Source organism: Accipiter gentilis, chromosome 2 (assembly GCF_929443795.1).
Source record: "Accipiter gentilis chromosome 2, bAccGen1.1, whole genome shotgun sequence".
In the NCBI taxonomy this organism is placed as follows: domain Eukaryota; kingdom Metazoa; phylum Chordata; class Aves; order Accipitriformes; family Accipitridae; genus Astur; species Astur gentilis.
In genome coordinates, this window is record NC_064881.1 from 32,876,699 (window position 1) to 32,898,944 (window position 22,246).

The 22,246-nt window shown below is 36.5% G+C and overlaps 1 protein-coding gene across 41 annotated transcripts in view; it reads left to right on the top strand.

Moving 5' to 3' along the window:
- The window catches only part of RIMS2 (regulating synaptic membrane exocytosis 2), a 489,705-nt gene that overhangs the window by 88,613 nt on the left and 378,846 nt on the right, over positions 1-22,246 (top strand). For all 41 annotated transcript variants that reach the window (XM_049817916.1, XM_049817521.1, XM_049817538.1 and 38 more), the window contains one exon: positions 4,377-4,587. In XM_049817916.1, coding sequence (XP_049673873.1) covers positions 4,377-4,587 — 211 coding nt within the window. The remainder of the gene's footprint in view (positions 1-4,376; positions 4,588-22,246) is intronic.

The following is a 22,246-nucleotide window of genomic DNA, read 5'->3' on the forward strand; positions in this document are numbered from 1 at the left end:
TTGGAAACTGTAGAAAAAGGAGAGAGATTTTGCATCAGTACAGATAGATGGCATCTGCTTTTGAGGCCATTATCAAAATACACATATATAAGGGTTGTAGATATGCATTGCTGAGTTTTCTACTTAAGTGATCTCTTACTGCATCATTTGATGTAATTACCCGTGTTGGGTGCCTGTCATGGTTTAAGCCCAGCCAGTAACAAAGCACCACAAAGCTGCTCACTCACTCCTCCCCCCTGGCCCCAATGGGATGAGGAAAAAATATAAAGAATAGCTTGTGGGTTAAGACAAAGACTGGGAGGGATCACTCACCACTTATGGTCACAGGCAAAATACAGGCTCAACTTATGGAAGAAACAAAATCAATTTAATTTACTACAAATCAAATCAAGACAAGGATAATGAGAAGTAAAACCAAACCTTAGAACACCTTCCCCCCAGCTCTCCCTCCTCCCCCCGGCAGCACAGGGGGACGGGGAATGGGGGTTGGGGTCAGCTTGCCACACCTTGTCTCTGCCGCTCCTTCCTCCTCCGGGGGAGGAGGACTCCTCAGCCATCCCCTGCTCCACCGTGGGGTCCCTCCCACGGGAGACAGTCCTTCACAAACTTCTCCAACGTGAGTCCTTTCCGTGGGCTGCAGTTCTTCCCGAACTTCCCTGGCGTGGGTCCTTTCCGCGGGCCGATCTTCAGGCACAGGCTGCTCCAGTGTGGGCTTTCCGATGGAGTCCCGGCCATCTTCGGGGGCCTCCGCTCCCCCGCTCCCCTCCGTGGGCTGGGGGGCACAGCCTGCCGTCTCGCCAGGGCTGCAGGGGCATCCCCTCCTGCGGCGCACCTCCTCCCCTCCTTCCTCACCGACCTCGGGGTCTGCAGAGGGGTTCCTCTCACATCCCAATCCCCTACTCACTGCCGGTTCCCCTTCTGAAATCTGTTCTCCCAGAGGCGCTACCACAGTCGCTGACGGGCTCTGCCTGGGCCAGAGGCGGGGCCGACTTGGAGCTGGGGAAGCTTCTAGCAGCTTCTCACAGGAGCCACCCCTGAAGCACCTCCCCGGCTACCAAAAACCCTGCCACACAACCCCAAAACAGTTTACAACCAAAAAACCCCTGTCATGCCTAAGAATAAGATTTGTATTATGGGTAAGCATTTTGGCCTAAAAATGCAGCTCATCTGCAGAGCCTCATCTTTTCAGTCTCACAGCAGAGGTCTTGGCCACTTGCATTAGCAGAGTAACTCACTGGAGTATAGGGAGTGGAAATTGTAGCCTTGGGATACCTGAGTTCAGTTCCAGGCCCTGAAGTTTGCCTTGGTACTTTCAGTTCTCTGGTAACTGAACTCCTGAGCCCTCTCAGGCAGCAGTGTTCTGGGTAGAGATGTGAGTGAAGACAGCTTAAAGAAAATGGAGTTCTATTTGCATTGCGTTTTCTGAAAAATGTTATACAGTTTTTACTAAATGTGTTTCAAATACTGTGCTATTCTAAACACCTAATTATTGCTGCACGTTATTAGTTTAGTTTTTGTTTCAAACCCTTGCAGGCTAGATGATAAAAGATAATTACTAATCTATATAGATCAGAAAGGTTTTTTTGTGGACTTTCTAAAAAGAATACTTTGTATTTTGTTTGAAGTATGCATATTCATCTCAAGTGGTTCTGCTCAGTAAGTAAAACACATATTGTGTGTAACTGATTATTTAACAGATTTTTGTCTTCTATGTTTTATTTTTTCGGACAGCTATCCATACATGTAATATTTTTCTTGGAACAGAAAGAGATGTAATAATGAGCTATTTCGGCAGACTGTAAGTTGTTTGCTACTAGAACAAGGATTTTAGCAAACTACTCTCTATAACCTTGAAAAGTTTATACTTTGAGGCAAAAGTGGTGACCTTTACATAGATTCTTGTGCCCAAGAGGAAACAAAAGAGAAATTATTTCGATGCATGAGGCTTAAGAACTGGCAAAAGGCTTGTGCTTTTTATGCATCAGTGAGACTGGTAAGCAACTAATCATACAAACGAAGGCTGTAGATTATAAGGAAGCCACAAGACTGAATGTAACCTAAAATAAACTTGAAGTTCAGCATAGATAATATGCTTTAAATGAAGAACACAGTATTTGGCAAAATTAAAAGGCAAGCAAGGTCTTAGAGATTACATGTGTTATTGATGGAAATGGGCCAGACTACCAACTACCAATTATATACTGTTGTCAGTGTAAAACCTTGAAATGTGCCAGGTTTCCAGATTTCCAATTTTTGTTCTCAACTTCATTCAGCTGTTTCTTGCTAGTAACTCATGTCCTGAAAGAACAGTCAGCAGTGAACTCTTTCTGAACCAGTGAGAAGGCAGAGGAAGCCACAAATGCCTGTTAGGGCAATGGTGACCCTCACGTCCTTCCTGTGGAGGCCAGAGACGTGACCTCTCTCCCTGCTCTGCTACAGGCCAGAAGGCTTGCACACACAGGGAAGAAGGGCTGAAAGTGAGAGGAAAACATGCAACTGCTATGTCCTGAGGACAGCGTGTCCTGAGGACTCAGAACTGAACTCAAGTGACAAGAGCAGGTAGACTGGAAAAATGACACATAAGCAACATGAAGTAGCCCTACTTTCCCTTCTTCTGGAAAAAGGTCAGTGGCAGTTGAGAGCTCGAGGCAGCTTTTTGGTACACAGAAGAGGCATGCCTGCAGCCTCCTGTCTTGCCTCATGGAGAGAGGGAGCTCCCTGTTTGTTCCTACAACTCCTCTGTGGTATAATGTGAAGTACATTCTTAGGGGAGTTTTCCTGAAAAAACAAAGGAAATCCCAACAGTTCTTACCATGTGTGTGGATATCCATGGCAAATAATTGTTTGAGATAATTTTTAACTGACTCAGTGTAATATTTATTTTGGTAAGAGCCTCTGACACTTCTGATGAAATAATTTTGTATCATTAATTTTTATCTGTACTATATAAAGGATATATTTCTGCATTAAGGAAGTTGGTCTCCTGGATTTAGTTTTTTTCCAGGAGGTTATTCTTTGTTCTATCCTAGCCTTCATGTGTGTTTTTTAATAATCTCATCTCAAGAATCTCTGGAAGGCTAATTCTAAAGAAAAATAAATCTCTCTGGCACTTTTACTTTTTTGGATTAGTATACCATATTAATGCTTCATAGAAAATGCTTCATTTTGGGGGTTTTGCTTGTGCCTGTTCAGGGAGCTAAAAAACCTGCTTAAATTAAATTAATAATTTTTAGATTGCTAAAATTTACAGTCTCTATTTGCAAAATTAGGTGAGTGGAATTCCATGCTAAGAATTTAAAGATCACTGTTTAGACACCTTTAAATCACAAGGATAAAAACAAAAGAGAAATCAAAGTTCTTTTTGTTTTCTCTTAGCATATTGTAAGAGATTATAGTACAATGACACATTTTCCAGCTTTTTTCAGCAACTACTGGAGCTATATATTACAACTTTTTACAGTGAAAATGAAATTTTCCTTGACATAATTTACCTAGAAATAGGGGCTTTGAGAAAAAACTGCCTTTGTAGAACATGAAATGAGTCTGTAACTTTGGTCATAGTGAGACAGTTTTAACTATCATATATGGAGATTTGATTATGGTGGGCTCAGAAATACGAATGAAGTAGCATGCCTGAAAGAATCATTGCATTTCTGTATGCACATGGCAGCTGACTATGAATGTGTTCCTAGTCCAGTGGAAATGGGAGGTAAAATCTTAAACTACTGTCCCTGGATTTTACACCTAAGGTAGTCTTCTACCTTACATTTGGCATGAGATGGCAGTACCTATATAATGACATGAATGGCTTAAATGATTTATAACAACTTGTTAAGCTGAGGTAACTTGTTACAAGCTTGCACCCAGTGCTTGAAAAGTGATTAAAAAAGCATTTTAGAATCATTATTCTGTGCAGTACTGTTGGGTAAATGAAAATAAGCTATATCAAGATAAGATACTTGCATCTGTCTGGTGGAATTAGGTAAAAGTACACTTGGAAGAATAAAGTAGATTTTTTTTTTTAATCTGATATTAACTAGCTTATTGTCTAGTGCCATGGGTTCTTGGATCACTCAGCCCATTTCCTACTGATGTATTTTACAGCTGGTCACATCCTAAGGGAAAGTTACTTCTCTTCGTAACAGCTGGACTGTGTGCTGCATGTTATCAGCATTGGGCCTCCTCCTAAAGTTTAGTTATGATGAAAAAGAAGTAATTCTTGAATGTTATACTTCTGGAGCATCATAAATTACATGTATTTGCTTTACTACAGTATTTCTCTCTGATTCGTGTTTTGAAATTGATTGCAATTTAGTCATGCAAAGTATTTGTGGGCTTAAATAAAACAACTGTTAATGATCTCTTCTCTTCTGCAGAAAATTACATCAGCAGTTTGAAATGTATAAGGAGCAAGTGAAGAAGATGGGTGAAGAATCACAGCAGCAGCAGGAGCAGAAGGGTGATGCCCCAACCTGTGGCATCTGCCACAAAACAAAATTTGCTGATGGCTGTGGCCATAACTGTTCATATTGCCAAACTAAATTCTGTGCGCGCTGTGGAGGAAGAGTGTCTTTACGGTCAAATAAGGTATGGAGTTAAAAGTTCAATAACAAGCTTATCCTAAACTCTGTATCTCTTATTCATTGCTTATGCATCCAAATCACAAAGTTACTGAAACTGATTTCCTTTAAAGAGGTAATGATATCTACTTTAAGGGCTTTTAAGACATCTGTCCTCATTTAAATAATTTCCATTTGCAGATGGATTTGTGACTATGGCTTTTAAGTTAATACATGCCATATTTCTACTATCAGACTCATGAAAGTACAATTGTTCGACTGGAGGACTGAGTCTCTGTATTGGAGACAGGGAGGTATATCTAGTGATTTAGTGATGCTAGTATTGAGACACTGATTATTACAAGTAAGAGCAAGGATTTGTTTCTTTTCTGCTTGCCCAGGATCTTCTGTAAAGAATATTGTAAAATTAGTGTTAGAATAGTATATACAATATATTAATTATCTGTTATACATAGGCACATATGTATATGTACATATAGATATGCGTACAAATGTCAAAATATTTTTAGGAAAAAATTAAATGCACTAACAATGTAGAGTTACAGCTACTATACTGGTGTTTATTGTATAACAGGTAAAACAGCAATCTGAATTTTTAAAAAGTTGGATCATAGAGTAAAAATTTCAGCAAAACTGAGATAATAATGGAAAACAGTTCTGATATCAGTTTATTCAACATTTTAGATAAAATGTTCACATCTGATACATGTCTCAGATTCTGACAGATACTTGTAGTATATTCATGACAATACTCAAGACATCTTATGCTAATCTTTTGTGGAAACACATATTTTGTAAACCAATACAATAATTTAATAATTATTAATTTTTCAGTATAATTTATTTCAATAAATCTATTTTTTTCTGTAATACATTAATTGCAAATACCATGCAATCTGCAAATATTATCTTAATCTTTTGGAAGGTAGGAGACAATGGTATAAATGTTATGTATTTCGTTGTCCAAGATTGAAAGGTAGGCTTAAATAATGGACTCAAAAAAAAAAAATTTTTGATTGATAAAGTATAAAATAATCTTCTATTTCCTGATGATTAAAATAATTGAGATTATTTGTAAATCTCTCAAACTGCCTTGGATTTTGTTAAGGTAATTTTAAAATTTTGTCTTTGGTAAGCTCACATATTTTTATTGGTTTTTTATAACTAATTAAATCGTGTTGCCAGTAATGAGATGATAGAATAATTTCTGTATTAATTTCATCTGATTATAAAAGGCAATCAGGACAGATAATTGAGTCATTATGTCTACATACTTAGAAATATAGACTAAGTGCATTAGGAGGAAGGCTTCATCTCCTAATGAAATGTTCTGATACATCATTTAGACTGTCCTCAGGATGGATCATGTGAACTTGGCAGATATTTGTCTGACTTCTCTTGACAGATTTCCAATGAGATCCTTCCACACCCTTGTAGGTCATTTGTTCCACTGCTTTACCATCCTCACCACAGAAAGCTTTTCTTACTGTCTAACCTAAATCTGTATTTCTGTAAGCTGACTTCTCCATTTAGTTTTATGAATCTGTTCTGCAGCTCTTTTCAGCTGGCTTTTTTTCTACTACTGTTGATAATTCAGTGCAATAAATGTGCTTTTCTGTCTTTCATTCATTTCTGCTCTAGATAATTTATGAATATACTGGACAGAGCATCTCTAGACAGATCCCCTGTGATGCTTCACTGGTGATACCTCTCCCTTAAAAATCCCTGACCATTTATTCCTGTTCTTTTCTTCTTGTCTTTTCATCAGTTAAGTTTTCTCATGAATGAATTTATTCCTATTCCGTGGCTGCTGAGATTCTTTGAAAGCCTGGAAGCCCAACTCAGGAGAATGAATAAATCCTATTTAATCACTTTCTCTGTGACTCCTTGAAGGAATTCTAATACATGTAGCAGACAGAAATTCCTTTTACTTAAAGCCATTCTGACTTTTCCACATTTTATCATAATTTATTCATATGCTTGCCAATTTTATTTTCTATTTTGGTTTCTACAGATCTGTCCAATGTGGCTATCAGACTCACTTGTCTATTGTTCAGTTGATCTAACACTGAAATTCCTTAAAAATGCATCAATTGGCATAATATTTGCCAATTTTTATTCTTCTTGTCAATGGAAGAATCTCTATTTCATTTAATGGTTAGATATTTTAGAGCTGAGATTTTTTATGTTGAATATAATCTGATTTAAAAAATTTGTTACAGTTATTTTTGTTCACTTACTTTATAGCTTCTCTTTCTGAAATATCAGTTCGAAGTATATTCTCTGGTTCATTCTGCATAAAACAATATTCTAGAGTAAATATCTCTCTAATCACCATGAACATGAATACAAAAGATTTAATTCAGACAGACTGTGGCAGTCTCCTATTTATGATCTCTTTTATGCCTATACACATCATTTCCTGAAAATTATTTTTGGTCTACCAGAATTTACCAGAATTCATTATTTTCTGTTTTCCTTAATGGATATGACTTCAACTCCTTGAAGGATGACTTCTAATAACTTCCTGGTTTAACTTTGCTAGATTTTCTACAGTCTTTGTAGACATTTTTTGACAGGTTATATATATCTGCTTTGGACCTTATATAGGGTGATTCTTAAACTGTCTGAAATGTTCTTTGATGGAGCTGTTTGATCTGCTTGTGATCTTTTTCATAATATCAAGTTTCAAGCCAAATTCATGCCATTTACACCAGATTCTGCTACTAAATAGTTTAGTACAGACCAGTGTTAGCAGCATGCATCTCAGATGATGTTGAACTGCAAAGAACACTTCTCTTTCAAAGGTCACAAGGAGGACTACTGCTTATAAGGTTCATGGTCATGAGTAGGAGCAGAGCATGGAAATATTTGACTGTTGATTTGTTGAATGTTGAGCATTAGATCAGGATTCTTAGAATGATTGAATGATTTATTCCTTTTTCAGTTTAGTTACAGTGCCTGAAATACAGACATTAAAATTCAGTTCAGGTTGTACAAAAATTATCACTACGTGGGAGTTCCTTCTAGATCAAACAAATAAAACTGATAATGGTGGTACTGCTGCTCCTGTACTGCTTATTATCTTAGTGAATGGAGTATTCAGCCAGGATGGGGGCTTAAATTTCATGGGAATAAGGGACCTTGAACTGTTATCTTTTATGTTTATGAAAAACTCCACATTGATTAAAGCTGAAATAATAAATCACATTACAGCAAACAGTAATTGTTTTTAGCAATATAGGTACCACTCATATACAAAATATCCTACTATTCTTTTTAAAATTATATACTGATTTATATAGGGAAATGCACACTGAATGAGGCAATAGACAGCACAATGAGGTTTATGCAGCTGAGAGATTTACATGCTAAAATATTGGACAAATACAGCTTTCAGATAGATATAACTTTTTGTGCAGTAAATATAAATTTCCACAGCTCAGAATGCCAGTTCAATAAACCAGCATTTCACTTGTGGAAGAAGAAAACAATACTTGTCTGAAAACTTAATTTGATGCATGCTGAATACCTTCTTTCAGGGTGTTTGGCAACCTGCTATCACTTGCAGCTACTGAAACATCCTTCTCTCTTTGTCTTTGAACATCAAAAGTAAGAGATTTTCAGTTGTTTCATAGGACCCAGCAACTGTGTGCGAGACACGTAAGGTGCAAGTAGGGAGCTTCTGTCAGCTCCCTCTGGTTCTGTGAAAGCTTTGCATTCTGATTATTTCTCTGAGGCTATGTTTGGTTTTCAGATAACCGTCGAGTTCTCTTCATTGAATGATTCTCACTGCAGGACTTGTAGTGTGACCATCCGTATGGAGTCACAAAACAAAATTTCAGCATGCTTGTGCTAATGCATAATCTATTTCATTCTGTTGACAATTGGCAAGCACCGAAGAATTAGTGTGTGACAATCAGGATTTCTAAGACACTAGGATTTGGGATAAACCCAATGATTTCCTATCCCATACAAATAAGTTGGTCCTTAGGAGACATGGTTTGGTTCTGCATTTCTCTAGAAAAGACACATGACATTGCAAACTTGAGGAAAGGATTTATCTAAACCAAGTGTGGGTTTTTTTTCTTTTTTTTTCTTTTCAGTTTAGTCCATGTAACACCTCTAAAATCTGATAACCTACAACTGTATTCAACTTTCTGGAGAATTTCAGTACAAGTATCTCTGAAAGAAATGGAAGTCAACTGCTAAATTATTCCAAAGACAATCTCTTATTTAGAAGTTGTAAATTCACAACGGGAGGCTGTAAAAGTTATCCTTCTAACTAGGATGAATTTCACATCACAGTCTCTCCATGAATAGAATAGAGTTTGTGTTATCAAATATATTACAGACTTCCAATCTGAAATCTTGTCCTGTTAATGCCCTAGCGAGCATCTGTGATTGTTAAGACATCTCTAAACAATGATAGCTCCATTTCATTTGAGATGATGAGCCTCTTTACTCTTTCAAAAGTTATACCCAAACTTATCGGGACTACAGTACATCATGGTCCTTTGTACCATTCCCCACTCCTTCTCCAAATGGCGTTTGGCTTCCTGTGCTCACAGGCAGCTCTGATGTGGTGTGCAGCTGTAACCTGGGATCAGCCTTGAGGAAAGAGCTGTGTGAAAAGGGACTGCAATGACACCTCTTGGGACCTCCAGCCCCTCACCTGATTTTCAGCTCAGGCGCTCAGCCTGGGTCTCTGCCTGAGCCATACCACTGCCTGACTGGGTCCCTCGCTGACTGAATCTGTAGGCTTGGCTTCCTGACTGGCCTCAGCTCTGTCTCATCACCGTAGTCCTGCTGGGACTTGGATTCTTTGCGTGACCTTAGTTACAGTCTTGGGCCCTACCCTGTTCCCCTTGCATGCGTGCTGTGGGACACAATCCTGCAGGTGGGGGCAGAGCCTGCCTTGTGTCACCCTCTGTACCCTGCTGCTGGCCCTGGCCAAGCTGCTGACCCTGCTTGTGCCTGGACAGTATAGAAATAGTGTGCTGTTCCAGCAAAACACTTCTTCAAAATTGCTGCATTTAATATTAAGAGCAGAAACTTTGCCACAACTATAATTTTGAACCAGGAGATGTTGCTACTTTCTAGCCTGTAAATTTTTCTTGCAAATTGATGCCTAGCAGAACTGATATTCAGAATCTGCATGTCTGTGTTGACACCTCGTGTTCTCTTGATTCTTGAAAAGAACACTGTGATTTTAGTACAAACTATGTGGATATGACCATTCCCTTCAAATGACAACTGCGCAAACTACTTCTGTTACTAATTTTATTTATTTGAAACTATTTCATTTGGTAGCTGTTTTGAATCTCATTAAATGGTAGATGATGGTCTCAGTTTCAACAGAGGCTAGGCATGTTTGAACTCTTCACCCTATTGCAAAGCTTTCAAAAACCTTAGAGGTTATTATGATCCTGACACAATGAAGAACTGATAATTTTAGACAAGCTGATAATTTTAGGCACTTAAGGTGAAAAAATACTGTCTTGAAGAGTGGCTTTGGCTCACTCAGTCATATGCCATATTGACCTTCTAACAGATTTTCTTTTAAAAGGATAATACCAATATTAAAATATACTTGCTTTTTCATGTGGAACAGAACAAATACCACCAAAGTCAGACTGATTTGTTACTTTTTTAGCCTCAATTCTTTGAGAACTGAATTAAATGATTTCTTAAATGTCTTTGCTATTGAAATGACTAACTATGTCTCTCATATCGTCAGTCATGCCGCTACTTGCATTGTACTGCTATGGACTCAAGAATGTTTGACAGCAATGTGCAGGAGGCATCTGAGAGGATGGAGGTAGTCTTAGGTGTTTAGTAAAGCGTGATGGTTTGCCTTGAACTTCACATATCTTTGTATTTCATAGCCTGTTTCTGAAAAGAGATTCTTCGTCCTGGAGGTTATTCAACGTAGGTAGATTGTGTGAACCAACTCTTGATTACTGTTATGATCACAGTGTGAATGACAGGATTTGGAGTCTTAACTGCCCTTTCAAAGCCACCAATTTTTGGGATTACTGCTTTGTGTTGGAAAGCTTACACTTACATGGTGAAGTGTTTGAGACTCTTCATTATGCCATTAATTGATGAGAAAAATCTTTCATCTTCTTTTAGTGTATAGATTATAAATACATATATATGATTTTAATTGTTGTCTAAGTGGTGCTTGTACTTCGGAATATAATTTGAGATAACAGACAGTGAGACTTCTCTGTTGATAATATCTGATAATACATGAGCATTACTGATTAGCCATAATTTTCACTAATATGGTCTGGGTTTTAGGAAATGTGAGTTAGTATGTTCTCCTTGCTTACAATTCTAGGATGCATTTAGTATGTCTTATCTTTTCTGTGATTAAAGTTAAGTTTGGTTTTTGGAAACTCTTGATTTGAACACAAATTAAGATTTGGCAAAATATGACAGTGGTGGAACAGAACAGTATTACCAAGTCAATATTTATAAGCTAATAGTTTCTAACATTAGAACCTTGTGGTGCAAGAGTAGGTACTAGAAAAACTATCTCAAAACTCTTAAACTGTCCTTTCTAAAATATGTATCCGTGTTGTAGTGAGAGTTTGTTTCTCTCTTTTAAATTTTTTTTTTATTTCTGAGTCGTCTCTATTACTGGATTGTATGTATACTCCATTATGTTGCCATCTGAATTTACTTTTCTTGCATGAATTCACATTTCTTCTTGTGTATTATGGTTTTACTCCTCATAAGTCTTTTAAAAGTCCTCGTATCTTAGGTGAAAACTACTGAGTGAAAAAAATAGATTAGAACATAATTCATAGTATGAAGAGGTGCAGATCATCTGTGTGTTTGCAGAAGACTATTAGAATAATTAATAGGTAAAATTTTCTATATATAATTATCACTTCCAATTTGGCTAGACTGGAATATTATATTAGAACAGCACAAAAGTAGTCAGGACAATGGATAAATTATATTAGTAATTATTTTTGGAATAGAGATAAAATTGGGAAAGAAATCCATATGAATGACAAAACAATGTTTAAATATATGTAGGCCTCTTGTATGTAGGGGAAAGTTATTTAAAAAGGGTAATATAGCTAGATTTTGTTCATGAGTGAAGAAAAAGTATCATAGAATAATTGGGTTGGAAAGGACCTCTGGAGGTCATCTCATACAACCTCTTGCTCAAAGAGTGTTACATGAGTTTTCAGAGGGCCTTGCCCAGTTGAGTTTTGAATCTTCAAGGATGGAAATTCAGCAACCACTCTGAGCAACCTGTTCTAGTGCTTGACCTCTCTCATGATTAAAAAACAGAAGAAAAATTTTCTTATATCTAGAATGAATTTCCCATGTTCCAACTTGTATTTGTTGCCTTTTGTCCCATGCTTCCATGTGTATCTTTGAGGAGAATAATACACATAATACTACTTGTCACAAAATGACCAAACTATGGGTCTTGTGTAGTGAAAATTATAAGGAAATAGCCCAACTTATAAGAATTTTCTTGAAATATTATAGGCCTTATTTATAGTCTGTTTTAAATTTTAAGGTATAGTGGTGGAGTGCAGAGTATGAAAAACAGAAGTTAAAACTGAAGACATTAAAAGTTATTAAGACATTAAGGAGTGTGGTAGAAATAGGCAATCCTGCTCTAAAGAATAGTCAGCCGAGGCACGTAGAACAGTAAGCTAAGCTATATGATAAAAACAATCAAATAATACAGATACTTTTCGTCTCAAAATTTGCTTTCTTAAGGATGTTGCCCCTTTTAAAAATCTGTATGTTTTAACCTTTTCTACTTAATATTTATGTTTTTCATTCAATTTTGATTGTTTTAAAGATGTTCCTAATTTCTAGTTTGAAATATCACTGTGTCTGTTTCCCATTTTTTTGTGAAACTTACTGCCTTTACTTTTCGGTTTAATGTATTTAAAATCTTTATCTTTGTCATGTGCTATTTCACCTGCTGTGTCTTGTTGGAGTTTCTCAAGTTCTTTTCTCAAGTTCTTTTGTTTTAAAATTTTATGTTGAATTGCTCTCTACATCCCTAAAGTGAGAAGCTGCACTATTCTGACTTAATTGCTCTTCCGTGCTGTTACTTACCCCTTCCTGCAGCTGCAAGACATTCACTGAGAAAGCAACCTAATCAGGCATTTACCATTTCAAAATTGCTTAGCCTCAGTGCTAAAAATACCTGCTTATGGATTATGCTCCTCTTGCATAGAAGAATATATTTCTTCAGAGGTGAGGATGAGAAATCAGGGCACTAGATTCTTCCATTCAAAATATCTGAGCACTACTGCCACTGTTATTGCAGTAGGACTGGAAGCCCTGCTAGGAAGGCAGCAGAGCACCTGGTGCTGTGCAGATAAATGTGTCTCTTCACACAGGGTGATAATGCTTAGAAGTCCTGTGATTTACATAGCTTTCAATGATATTTGCTATTTGTATAACTAAGAATGCCACTAAAACCCATAGCATCTTTGAAAATACTTTCATCTTTTACCACCATACATAGGATCATAGAGTAAGTTGGGTCAGATTGGACCTGTGGAGGTTATCTAGACCAATCTCCTGCTACAAGCAGGATTAACTTCAAAGTCAGACCAGGTTTTCAGGATCTTGTCTAACTGAGTTGTAAAAATCTCCAAGGGTGGAGAATCCGTAAGCTCTTTGAGCAGCCTTTTCAGTGCTTAACCACTCTTGTTTTGTTTCTTTCTTATATCCAAGTCAATACCTTGATTGTTGCATTTTGTCCATTAGCTGTGCATCTTCAAGAAGAATCTGTCTTCCCTATAGCTTGCTTTAAGTAGTTGAGGAATGCAAGTGGTTCCCCTCTTCCTGCACCCTTCCCTACCCCAGCCTTCTTTTGGCTAAACAAGCCAAAATCTCCCTCAACTTCTCCTTGTATATTGTGTGCTTTAGTGCCCTGACTGTCTTGGTTGGCCTCTGTTGTATTCTCTCCTGTTTGTTTGTATCTCTAGTATTGGGGGGAACCTAGAACTTCTGTAAGAGCACAGGAGCACGAAGTTGCATGTCATATAGGTGTCCAAACAACAAATCTATAAAATGAGTTGTCACCCTTTCTTGGTGAGCAGTTGTATTTCCAACACAGCTAAGTGCTTAATTGCATGCCTAGATTTAGTCTCTGTATTGGCATGTGAAATTAAGGTACCAGAAAAAAGTCATCATTCACCGTTCACAAAAAACGGGAATAGTTTTGACTAAAAGCATTTTGAATATTTTTGTTTTCTAAAGTATTTTTCAATTTACAATTTTAGACAGCTAAAAAGACAATTCCCTCATGGAAAATAATAATCAATGGGAATGTTTGTATTTAATATTTATGGGTATGAAAAAGAAAGTATAAATGATATAGATCTGACATGACATGCAGTAAACACTTGTGACAAACTCTGTCTCTTTATGCTTTAAAACTACTATTTTAAAGATCTGTTGAGTGATTAACATGCAGTTATACCATTATGCATACCCTGTATCTGGCTGTAGTAAATAAACATTCCTCATTTCACTGGACTCTTTGCAAGTGCAAAGGGTTGATGCATGCTAATCATTTGCAGTACTGGGGTCCAAGGCATGTAGAGCTAAATTCTGCATCCTTTTTATGAGAAGACCAGTTTGTTATATTAAGGCAATTCGGACATGACTCCCAAATTATTTTTATGAAAATAATTTTCTTTGTGCAATTTTTTTGGTACAAATATTTTCTTTGATATATAAAATCTTCTCAATTTCACACATGAAAGGACTAAGAAAATTATTAAAATGACATATTTTTTCACTAGATTTTCTTCACCACTAGGGGAAATAAGAAAGATAGATATTAATTCCTTTAATATTTGTTTGTTTATTTTACTAACAAATACTACTGCTTGCTTTCAAAATGGAAGTGACTCTTTCCTTCTTTGTCTTTTTTCTGTCCTTTCTTTCTTGCTTTCGTGGACATGAACTCCAGGAGGACAAAGTGGTTAGAGCCTTTTTTCTGTCTAAAGTTCTTTTCTTTTTTGGGTAGACTTATTTCCTGGCCTACATTTGCTTTCATTTACACAGGTGTAATTCCTGCTGAAGGCAAGGGGAGTTACTGTCATTAAAATGAAAGCAATGTTTGGCATGAAAGGCTTTCCTGTTTTTCAGATAACTTACTAATAATATGTGAGTTGTTGTGAACAGTATGCATGATATTCCTCTCTGCAGCTTTTGTGAGCATGCCCCTGCTTTTCCTTTAGTTTTGCAATATGATATGTGCACAGTTTAAAAAAATTAAATAGGTAATTGTCTCATAGGTGTTTCTCTTAAATAAAAATGAATTTTATCGAAGTGGCATAAAGTTATCAAAATAATTTTTGCACCCTGTGGTGGTCGTGTTTGTATCATTGATATGTATGCACTCAACATTTTAACTTGTAATTTTTTTTTAGCATGGTAGTTCAGTTTTGATTTTTAATGACAATACAATTAGATACCAGTAAACATTAAGAAAACATATTTATTCTAAACATTTAGGAATATGCCACCAATGTCATAGAGTTATCCACTAATATATAAATTATTTTCTAAATTAAATGGTATGTAGGCATTCCTAAAATGTAGTGCACATATTGTATTGAGCATAATGTTGAAATAATGTTAGATGTTATGCATGTCATTGACACTGTGTTTGTCTTGCTAATGTTACACCTACAGTAAATATTTTAATCTGATTTTATTTTAGGTATGTTTAGAAAAGGTAGTATAAATCTGAATTTGAGAATAAGCCTGGATGTATTTCAATATTTTACCAAATTAAATGTGATTTTTTTAAATAACAGAATTGAGAAAAATACCTGAGCTACAGTAAATCTGCTCTTCCATGAAAATCTCTAAGGTATTCTAAAGAATTGCAATTGCAAAAGCAACTTGCCCTGTAGTGCTTGGCAAATAAGTTCCTATATGAGATGAAGTAAAGAAATTCTTTAGCATTCATTTGCATTTAGTGAATGTATACACAGCAAAGTCTTTTGCTACAATTAATGTAATGTTTTCTTACTGATAGCAGTGTCAAGGCTCACTTTTAACTCACATGTATGGTTCAGAAATACTTTGCTTCATACAGAATTTGTAAGCCATCTGCTGTTGTTACCATTTAGGATGTGTTTTCACTAGTGGGCAAGCCGTCTTTGTGGTGGGCCACACACTGGTCTCCCAGTCTGTCAGACAGTTACATAGTTTTCTTTTGGCCTACATAATTAGAGTTTTTCACAATTAAAAGGATGTGTACTCATAGAAGCCGCGAAGTAACACAAGTTCCTAGAATACAGAGGTAGCTGTAGAGTACAAAAGGTAGATGAATAAAAGGAACAATTTTCTCCTTGAGGAATTTACCCTTTCAGTATAATCTTATAAGTAATTGCTGCAAGCTAGCAGCATTCCCACAGTCAATCCAACAACTAATGTCTGTGAGGTACACATCTATATTGTATCAGTATCAAATCCTAAATTCATTTGGAAAATAAAAAAGAGTGAAGGACATCACAGTAATAAGGTCGTACAGTTGTCTAGTTTTACTATGTACATGTGTTAAGGAGGGAAAGGACTGGAATTTTTCTAGCTAATCAACTAATTAGAGTTTTCCATAAAGAATGATGGTGCCTCAAGTTGCTTTAGGGTAGTATCTGTTTCTGCTGGATTTGAACTAGATGGTTTAGAAGTTATGAAGGCAGAAAGAAAAGTAAGTATTTTAGGTCAACTTTTTCTTGACTACAAACATTGTGAAATAGGGACAGCAGTGGTATTCATCTTGCTATTTTAGTGCTAACAGTAAGGTTAAAAACCCTGGTGTGTTGTAAGCAGATACCATCAAACAGATACTTGAATATAAACAGGATTTTTTTAATTTTGTGTGATACAGCATTTACTGGTAGGTTAACCCACTTAGAGAATCCTTAATATTACTGGTTATCCTTCATTTTCCAGTGTTAACATATCAGAGAAGGTGTGAATTCCAGTATTTCTTAAGAGGCCTATTCTGTATTTTATAATCATAGATTGGCAAATTCAATCTACTGTGCTCCTAGATAAAGCTATAGATACTTGGTGACTGCTGGTTGTATGTTGACCCAATTAAATGACATGGATTTGGAAAATGAGGTGTATTCAAAGCACCAGGTCTGTGAAGAGTTAGAGAGTAGAAAGTCATTTTAGTATGTCCCCGTAGAAATCTTGTCTCATCTTTTGGCAAGATTAAGGTTGTAGGGAAAAGCTGGGACAGGACATCGTATTGAATGATTGGGACGATCATACACCAGTCTGCTGGTGCTATTTATGGTGGTGGGAAATGGAGCTGGACATGGATTCTGACTGTGTTGTAATGTTGTAGTTGTACCATTAAACATGCATGGAAGAGAACTTATATTACATACTAATACCACTTCAGAGTATAAAGCTCACTGTGCCTTGTTCCACATAGAACATGGGAATGACTAATGAATGTTCCAGTCCTTCATTAGTCTGGTATCAGTATATAAAGAAGTACTTTTGAGAAATGGAGACGCAAATGTGCCAGAAAGAAATAATTTATGTTAAATTATTGTCCTGGTTTCAGCTGGGATAGAGTTAATTGTCTTCCCAGTAGCTGGTACAGTGCTATGTTTTGAGTTCAGTATGGAAGAATGTTGATAACACTCATGTTTTCAGTTGCTAAGTAATGTTTAGTTTAAAGTCAAGGATTTTTCAACTTCTCATGCCCAGCCAGCGAGAAAGCTTGAGGGGCACAAGAAGCTGGCACAGGACACAACCAGGGCAGCTGACCCAAACTGGCCAACGGGGTATTCCATACCATGTGACGTCACATCTAGTATAGGAACTGGGGGGAGTGAGGGCAGGGGATCGCCACTTGGGGACTAACTGGGTGTCTATCGGTGGGTGGTGAGCAATTGCACTGTGCATCATTTGTACATTCCAATCCTTTTATTATTACTGTTGTCATTTTATTAGTGTTATCATTATCATTATTAGTTTCTTCTTTTCTGTTCTGTTAAACCGTTCTTATCTCAACCCAGGAGTTTTACTTCTTTTCCCAATTTTCTCCCCTATCACACTGGGTAGGGGGGAGTGAGTGAGTGGCTGCGTGGTGCTGTTACTGGCTGGGGTTAAACCATGACAATTATTAAAAAGATCATCTCTGAGAAGGAAACAGTTGATTTTTTAATTGAAAAATAGTGTGATTAGTGAATTTTTTCCTTTATATTCCTGGTAGTGAGAGGAAGTTATCTTAATTTTCTTGCGTCCCCTTCATTCAGTGCTAGGAAGAATAGTTTCTTGAGGAAGCCCTGATGGCACTGGAACCTGCTGTGTAGTCCATCAGAGAAAGTAGAAAGACCGAACTACTCACTATTAATCACACAGATTCTAACACAGACCTGTAACTCAAACTGGAAGAATAGATATTCTTTTCATAGATTTATTTCTGCATAATAAATTAAACACTTGCTGGTTGTGATCTGGCTTTTAAAAACCTTGATAAAATCCATGTAGAGTGCTTAGTTATGGACATATGAGGTTTAGAGACATCAATTCATGTTTTTCAAGTGTTCATTTTCAAGTGACAAGTTTTAAAGTGATGTGAAATGGGCAATTGAGTGGCCTGGCCTTAGGAAGTTCTGATACTTCCTCTGTTCTTTCATCTCTTTTAGTGGGTTCAGGAAGTTGTTTTTAGGGAATCTGTTTTAAACTGCTATAGGTAAATAAAAGCCTTCAACAGAACCGTTTATAATTCTGTAAAGGATAAACCTGAGGAGCAATGCTAGGCAACTTCCTTCTTGTTCTGTCTTTATTTCCTGTGCAGGTAGATAAAACATTTGACACTTCCCTTGGACTAAGTCTTCTACCTTTGTAATGTTATAAATTTTGAAATACTTAAGACACAGACAGATAGCTTGTCTTTAAAAATCAAGTCTTCAACCTTCACCAGTCTTAGAACCTACAGAATCTTTTTTTGATAGTCATCTCAAAGACTCCTCTAAGCAAATTCAGAATCGAATGTATTTACTGAAGAGTTTCCTAGATTAATTTCCCTAATAACTTGACTGACTTTGGAATTTTATTTGAACTTTAATCATTAAATAAAAGTTTAATAATTTTTGAGATTCCTAGACACAGTTCAGACAATGGCAGTTATTTTTAGCAAATTAGTCTCATAAAACAGTTCTATATAAAATTACATTAGAAAAGATCAAAAGCAATTATCATAGGGCATTATTCTCCCTCCCTTTGTCTTGCAGTTAAAACTTCCTATTCAGTTTTCCTTCACCATGTTCCAGAGTAATGAATATTATTATTCCAGTCAGGAGAGACCAAGGTGGTGAGAATGCTTCCTGTCATTTTTGTGGAAATTTCACTGTTAAACAGAGAGAAATTTTTTATCATTTTACCTCTGCCATTCTGAACAGGTCCTGGGCCATACCAAGAATCCTGTTGTTTCTAAACTATCTGTGTTGCAGGTCTGTACCTCCACAATGCCTTACAGCTTTCTTACCTGGAATTGCACAAATGTGAAAAGTACTTGTAGAAACCATAGGTTGCTCATCCTACCGCTGCATAGCTTCTTGCTATTGGAAAATATCTGTTAGGGTAAACTCTTACCCTATTCTTGACACTTGACTCAGACTGACTTTGTGTCTTATGAAGAAACATACTCTGAGTCTCATCAAGGTTTTCATGGGCTGTATATGCTCTAAAGGGTGGGGTTTTTAATGAAGAAATACGTTAATTTCCGGATTACTGAAATTTGGAAAAAAACCCCAAACCCGTTTTTACAAAGAGACTCACAAAAACAATAGAATATTTCCTAGACTTAGAATACCTCTGACAAAAGCCTCCTGTACCAGCTATTATTTAGGATCATTTTCTAAGATATCTCTCTGCTGTGGGAAGCTTAATGTTTTTCCTCGGCTCTTGAGTATTGTCTTTCAGATTGGGATCTCTAAAACTAATTCAGAGAGTTGGCAACTTAGACCTTCCCATCTTGGGCCACTTGTCCTAGACTGTTCTCTGATCCTATTTCTCATGTATCCATTTGTCTAAGCTGCTCTCCTTTATCTTACTGTGTTCAGAGCTCACTCTTTTTTCCTTCATCGCTACAGAATGCACCTCCACCAGCAGACGGTGCTTTTAATGAACATAGCACTGAAAGTGCATGGTTTTTCTGTCTTCCGTTTCTTGGAGTTGGATTGCAAAACTTAAATAAAATGGCCTCTCTGAAAATATATTTAAATACTAAGTTGCTTCTTTTCTCTCTGTCAAAATTACTCTGATTACACAGTCAGCTCATGTCCTCTACTCAAAAATGTTGCCTAGCTTTCTGTTTTCAGTATTTTCAAGACTTTGATGATGTGACATTTAATAGAATGTAGTCAGTATACATACATCTTATTAAAGTTGCAGATTTAAACTTGCCTGAAATCCTGATGAAGACCACACATAGTAAATGCATCCTACTGATGGTTAAATTGGCATACAAATCTTTTCCCTAAATTAGATCCCAGGTGTTATAAACTTTGATGGCCTTACTGTCATACTAACATACACTCTGTGTTGGCCATCACAGTCGAGGAACAGGGATTACACTACATTGTAGTCCAACTTTGTATTCGTATTAACTTCTGTGAGCTGCTGGAGAAGCTGGGGAACATGGGGAAGGAATGAGAATTCTTCTTCCCTTTTTTTTTTTCTTTTTTTTTTTTTGTCCCTTCTCCACAGTGCCCTTTGGGCCATTTCCTCATGCACAGATCAATGGCATAAATTCCAGTGTTCAAGGAAAAGGCGATGTGGAACTGCCAGTCTCCTTTTCCAGCTTCTCTTGCATTTGAATGTTAATTGGAAAATAAAAATAAAACAACTTCTTGACATGATGTAGCTTCAGAATGGTGTTAACTAGTTCAATCTAATGACTCCATGGGGGTTTAGAGACTTTGCTTTTGTTAGCAAGCTCCATGCTTGAAGAACACACTCAGATATGTTTCTTGCTTAAGAATGAACAGAAAACTAACTAGAAGAGTAAGTCTGAAAATCTTTTTACAGTCATATATGTACTTTATATTAGATGAGCAAGGGTTTATGTGCCCAAAAACCTGTATAATTTTTTCACCTACAACAGCCCCTGTAGAAGGTACTAGTTCCTCCTATAAACTTTGTCCTGTACATGTACACTATGGTGTTGCAATTTTATAGTACAGAATTTAGAAGTAGTTGGTTTGCTTTTAGATGATACTGAATTTCTGAAAAGCATTAGGGCTAATTTAGAGAGAGCCTGGTGGAATTAAAGGGGCTGACTTTCGTTTTGCTGACTATTTCTCTTATCCTGATAGCACTAGAAATTTATCTTTTAATTCCAAATTGTGCAAAATAGATCCTTTTTCCATTTAAATTCTTCTTCAAGCTATCATAAAATAACCTTATCTTAAAATGTGTGTGGAAACAGTGTAATAACAATATATACTTTATCACATCAGTGAATTCTCACTTTCATTTTTGTTCAAATTAATAGAGCTATTTGCAATTCTAGAATCAGGAGATGAAACAGTTCTTGAGCAGTAAGTTATATTTGCCACCTGTTGCAATATTCAGAAACCATATCATGTGCTATTAAGTTCCAGGTGCAGACCTTTATCAAAGGTAGCTCAGCAAATTCCTTGTTTCAGTCCCAGGTGTGTAACAGCACACCTAGGACTCTTTGGACACAGTTAGACATTATGGCACAGCAGGGGATCGTATAAATGTTTAATTATCTAGACTCAGCTTCAGTGGCTGGAAACCAGTGCCTATATATATAAATAATGAAGACATTGCTAGTAATAAAGCGGCAAACCTCCCAAGGTGTGGTTTGGTGGGTTTTTTTCCTCAACTGTATACTTAGAGCTTTATTTAAGTACTGTCTTCAAGGAACAGTTTATTGATAGCTTGAGGGATTAAATGAAAAAGGCCTTGCATCTGGGTTAATATTGTCTGTTTGCTGTTTAGATCTGCTGTGTGAAAAAGGAATTCGTATGGCAAGCATCTGTTGATATATCAAATATTGGATGCACATGCAAGACAGTTATTCAGCATAGTATGAGTGACTTTATATAGATGACTTCAGCAGATACTGGACTTAAGAGCATTCATGGAGAAATTTAAATAAATGTGAAAAATACTGTGTTTAAACAAGGTGTGACCTATGAAGTATAAATAGGAAGCTATTTGAAAATTAAAACTTCCTTGGTTTGAATTATTATAAAGATGCCTTCATTCAGCATCAAGGAGATCTATGAAAAAGCCTGGATTTCAGGTAGCTAATTCAGTTTCAGCCAGTTATGTCTATTAATGTTTGTAGTTTTTTGAGAATTAGTTTCATGTAGTTCACAAGTCCTTCTTAACATTTTACAACTGCAAGAAATAAAACACCTGTGCTTTGTAAGCCAAATACATAAAAAAATTAACAGGAGTTCTGTTTGATGTTGGGGACAATTAATCCCTGGAGTGTTTTTATACTGCTGGAATCATAGCTGTATCTTTATTAACTGAAGTGAGAATATTAGTCGTTTAGTTTACTATGTATACAGGTACACCTCCCATTTATCTTTAAAAGTTTAAACTTGGGCAGTGTTAATCACTAGCGTTCATTTAGCCTG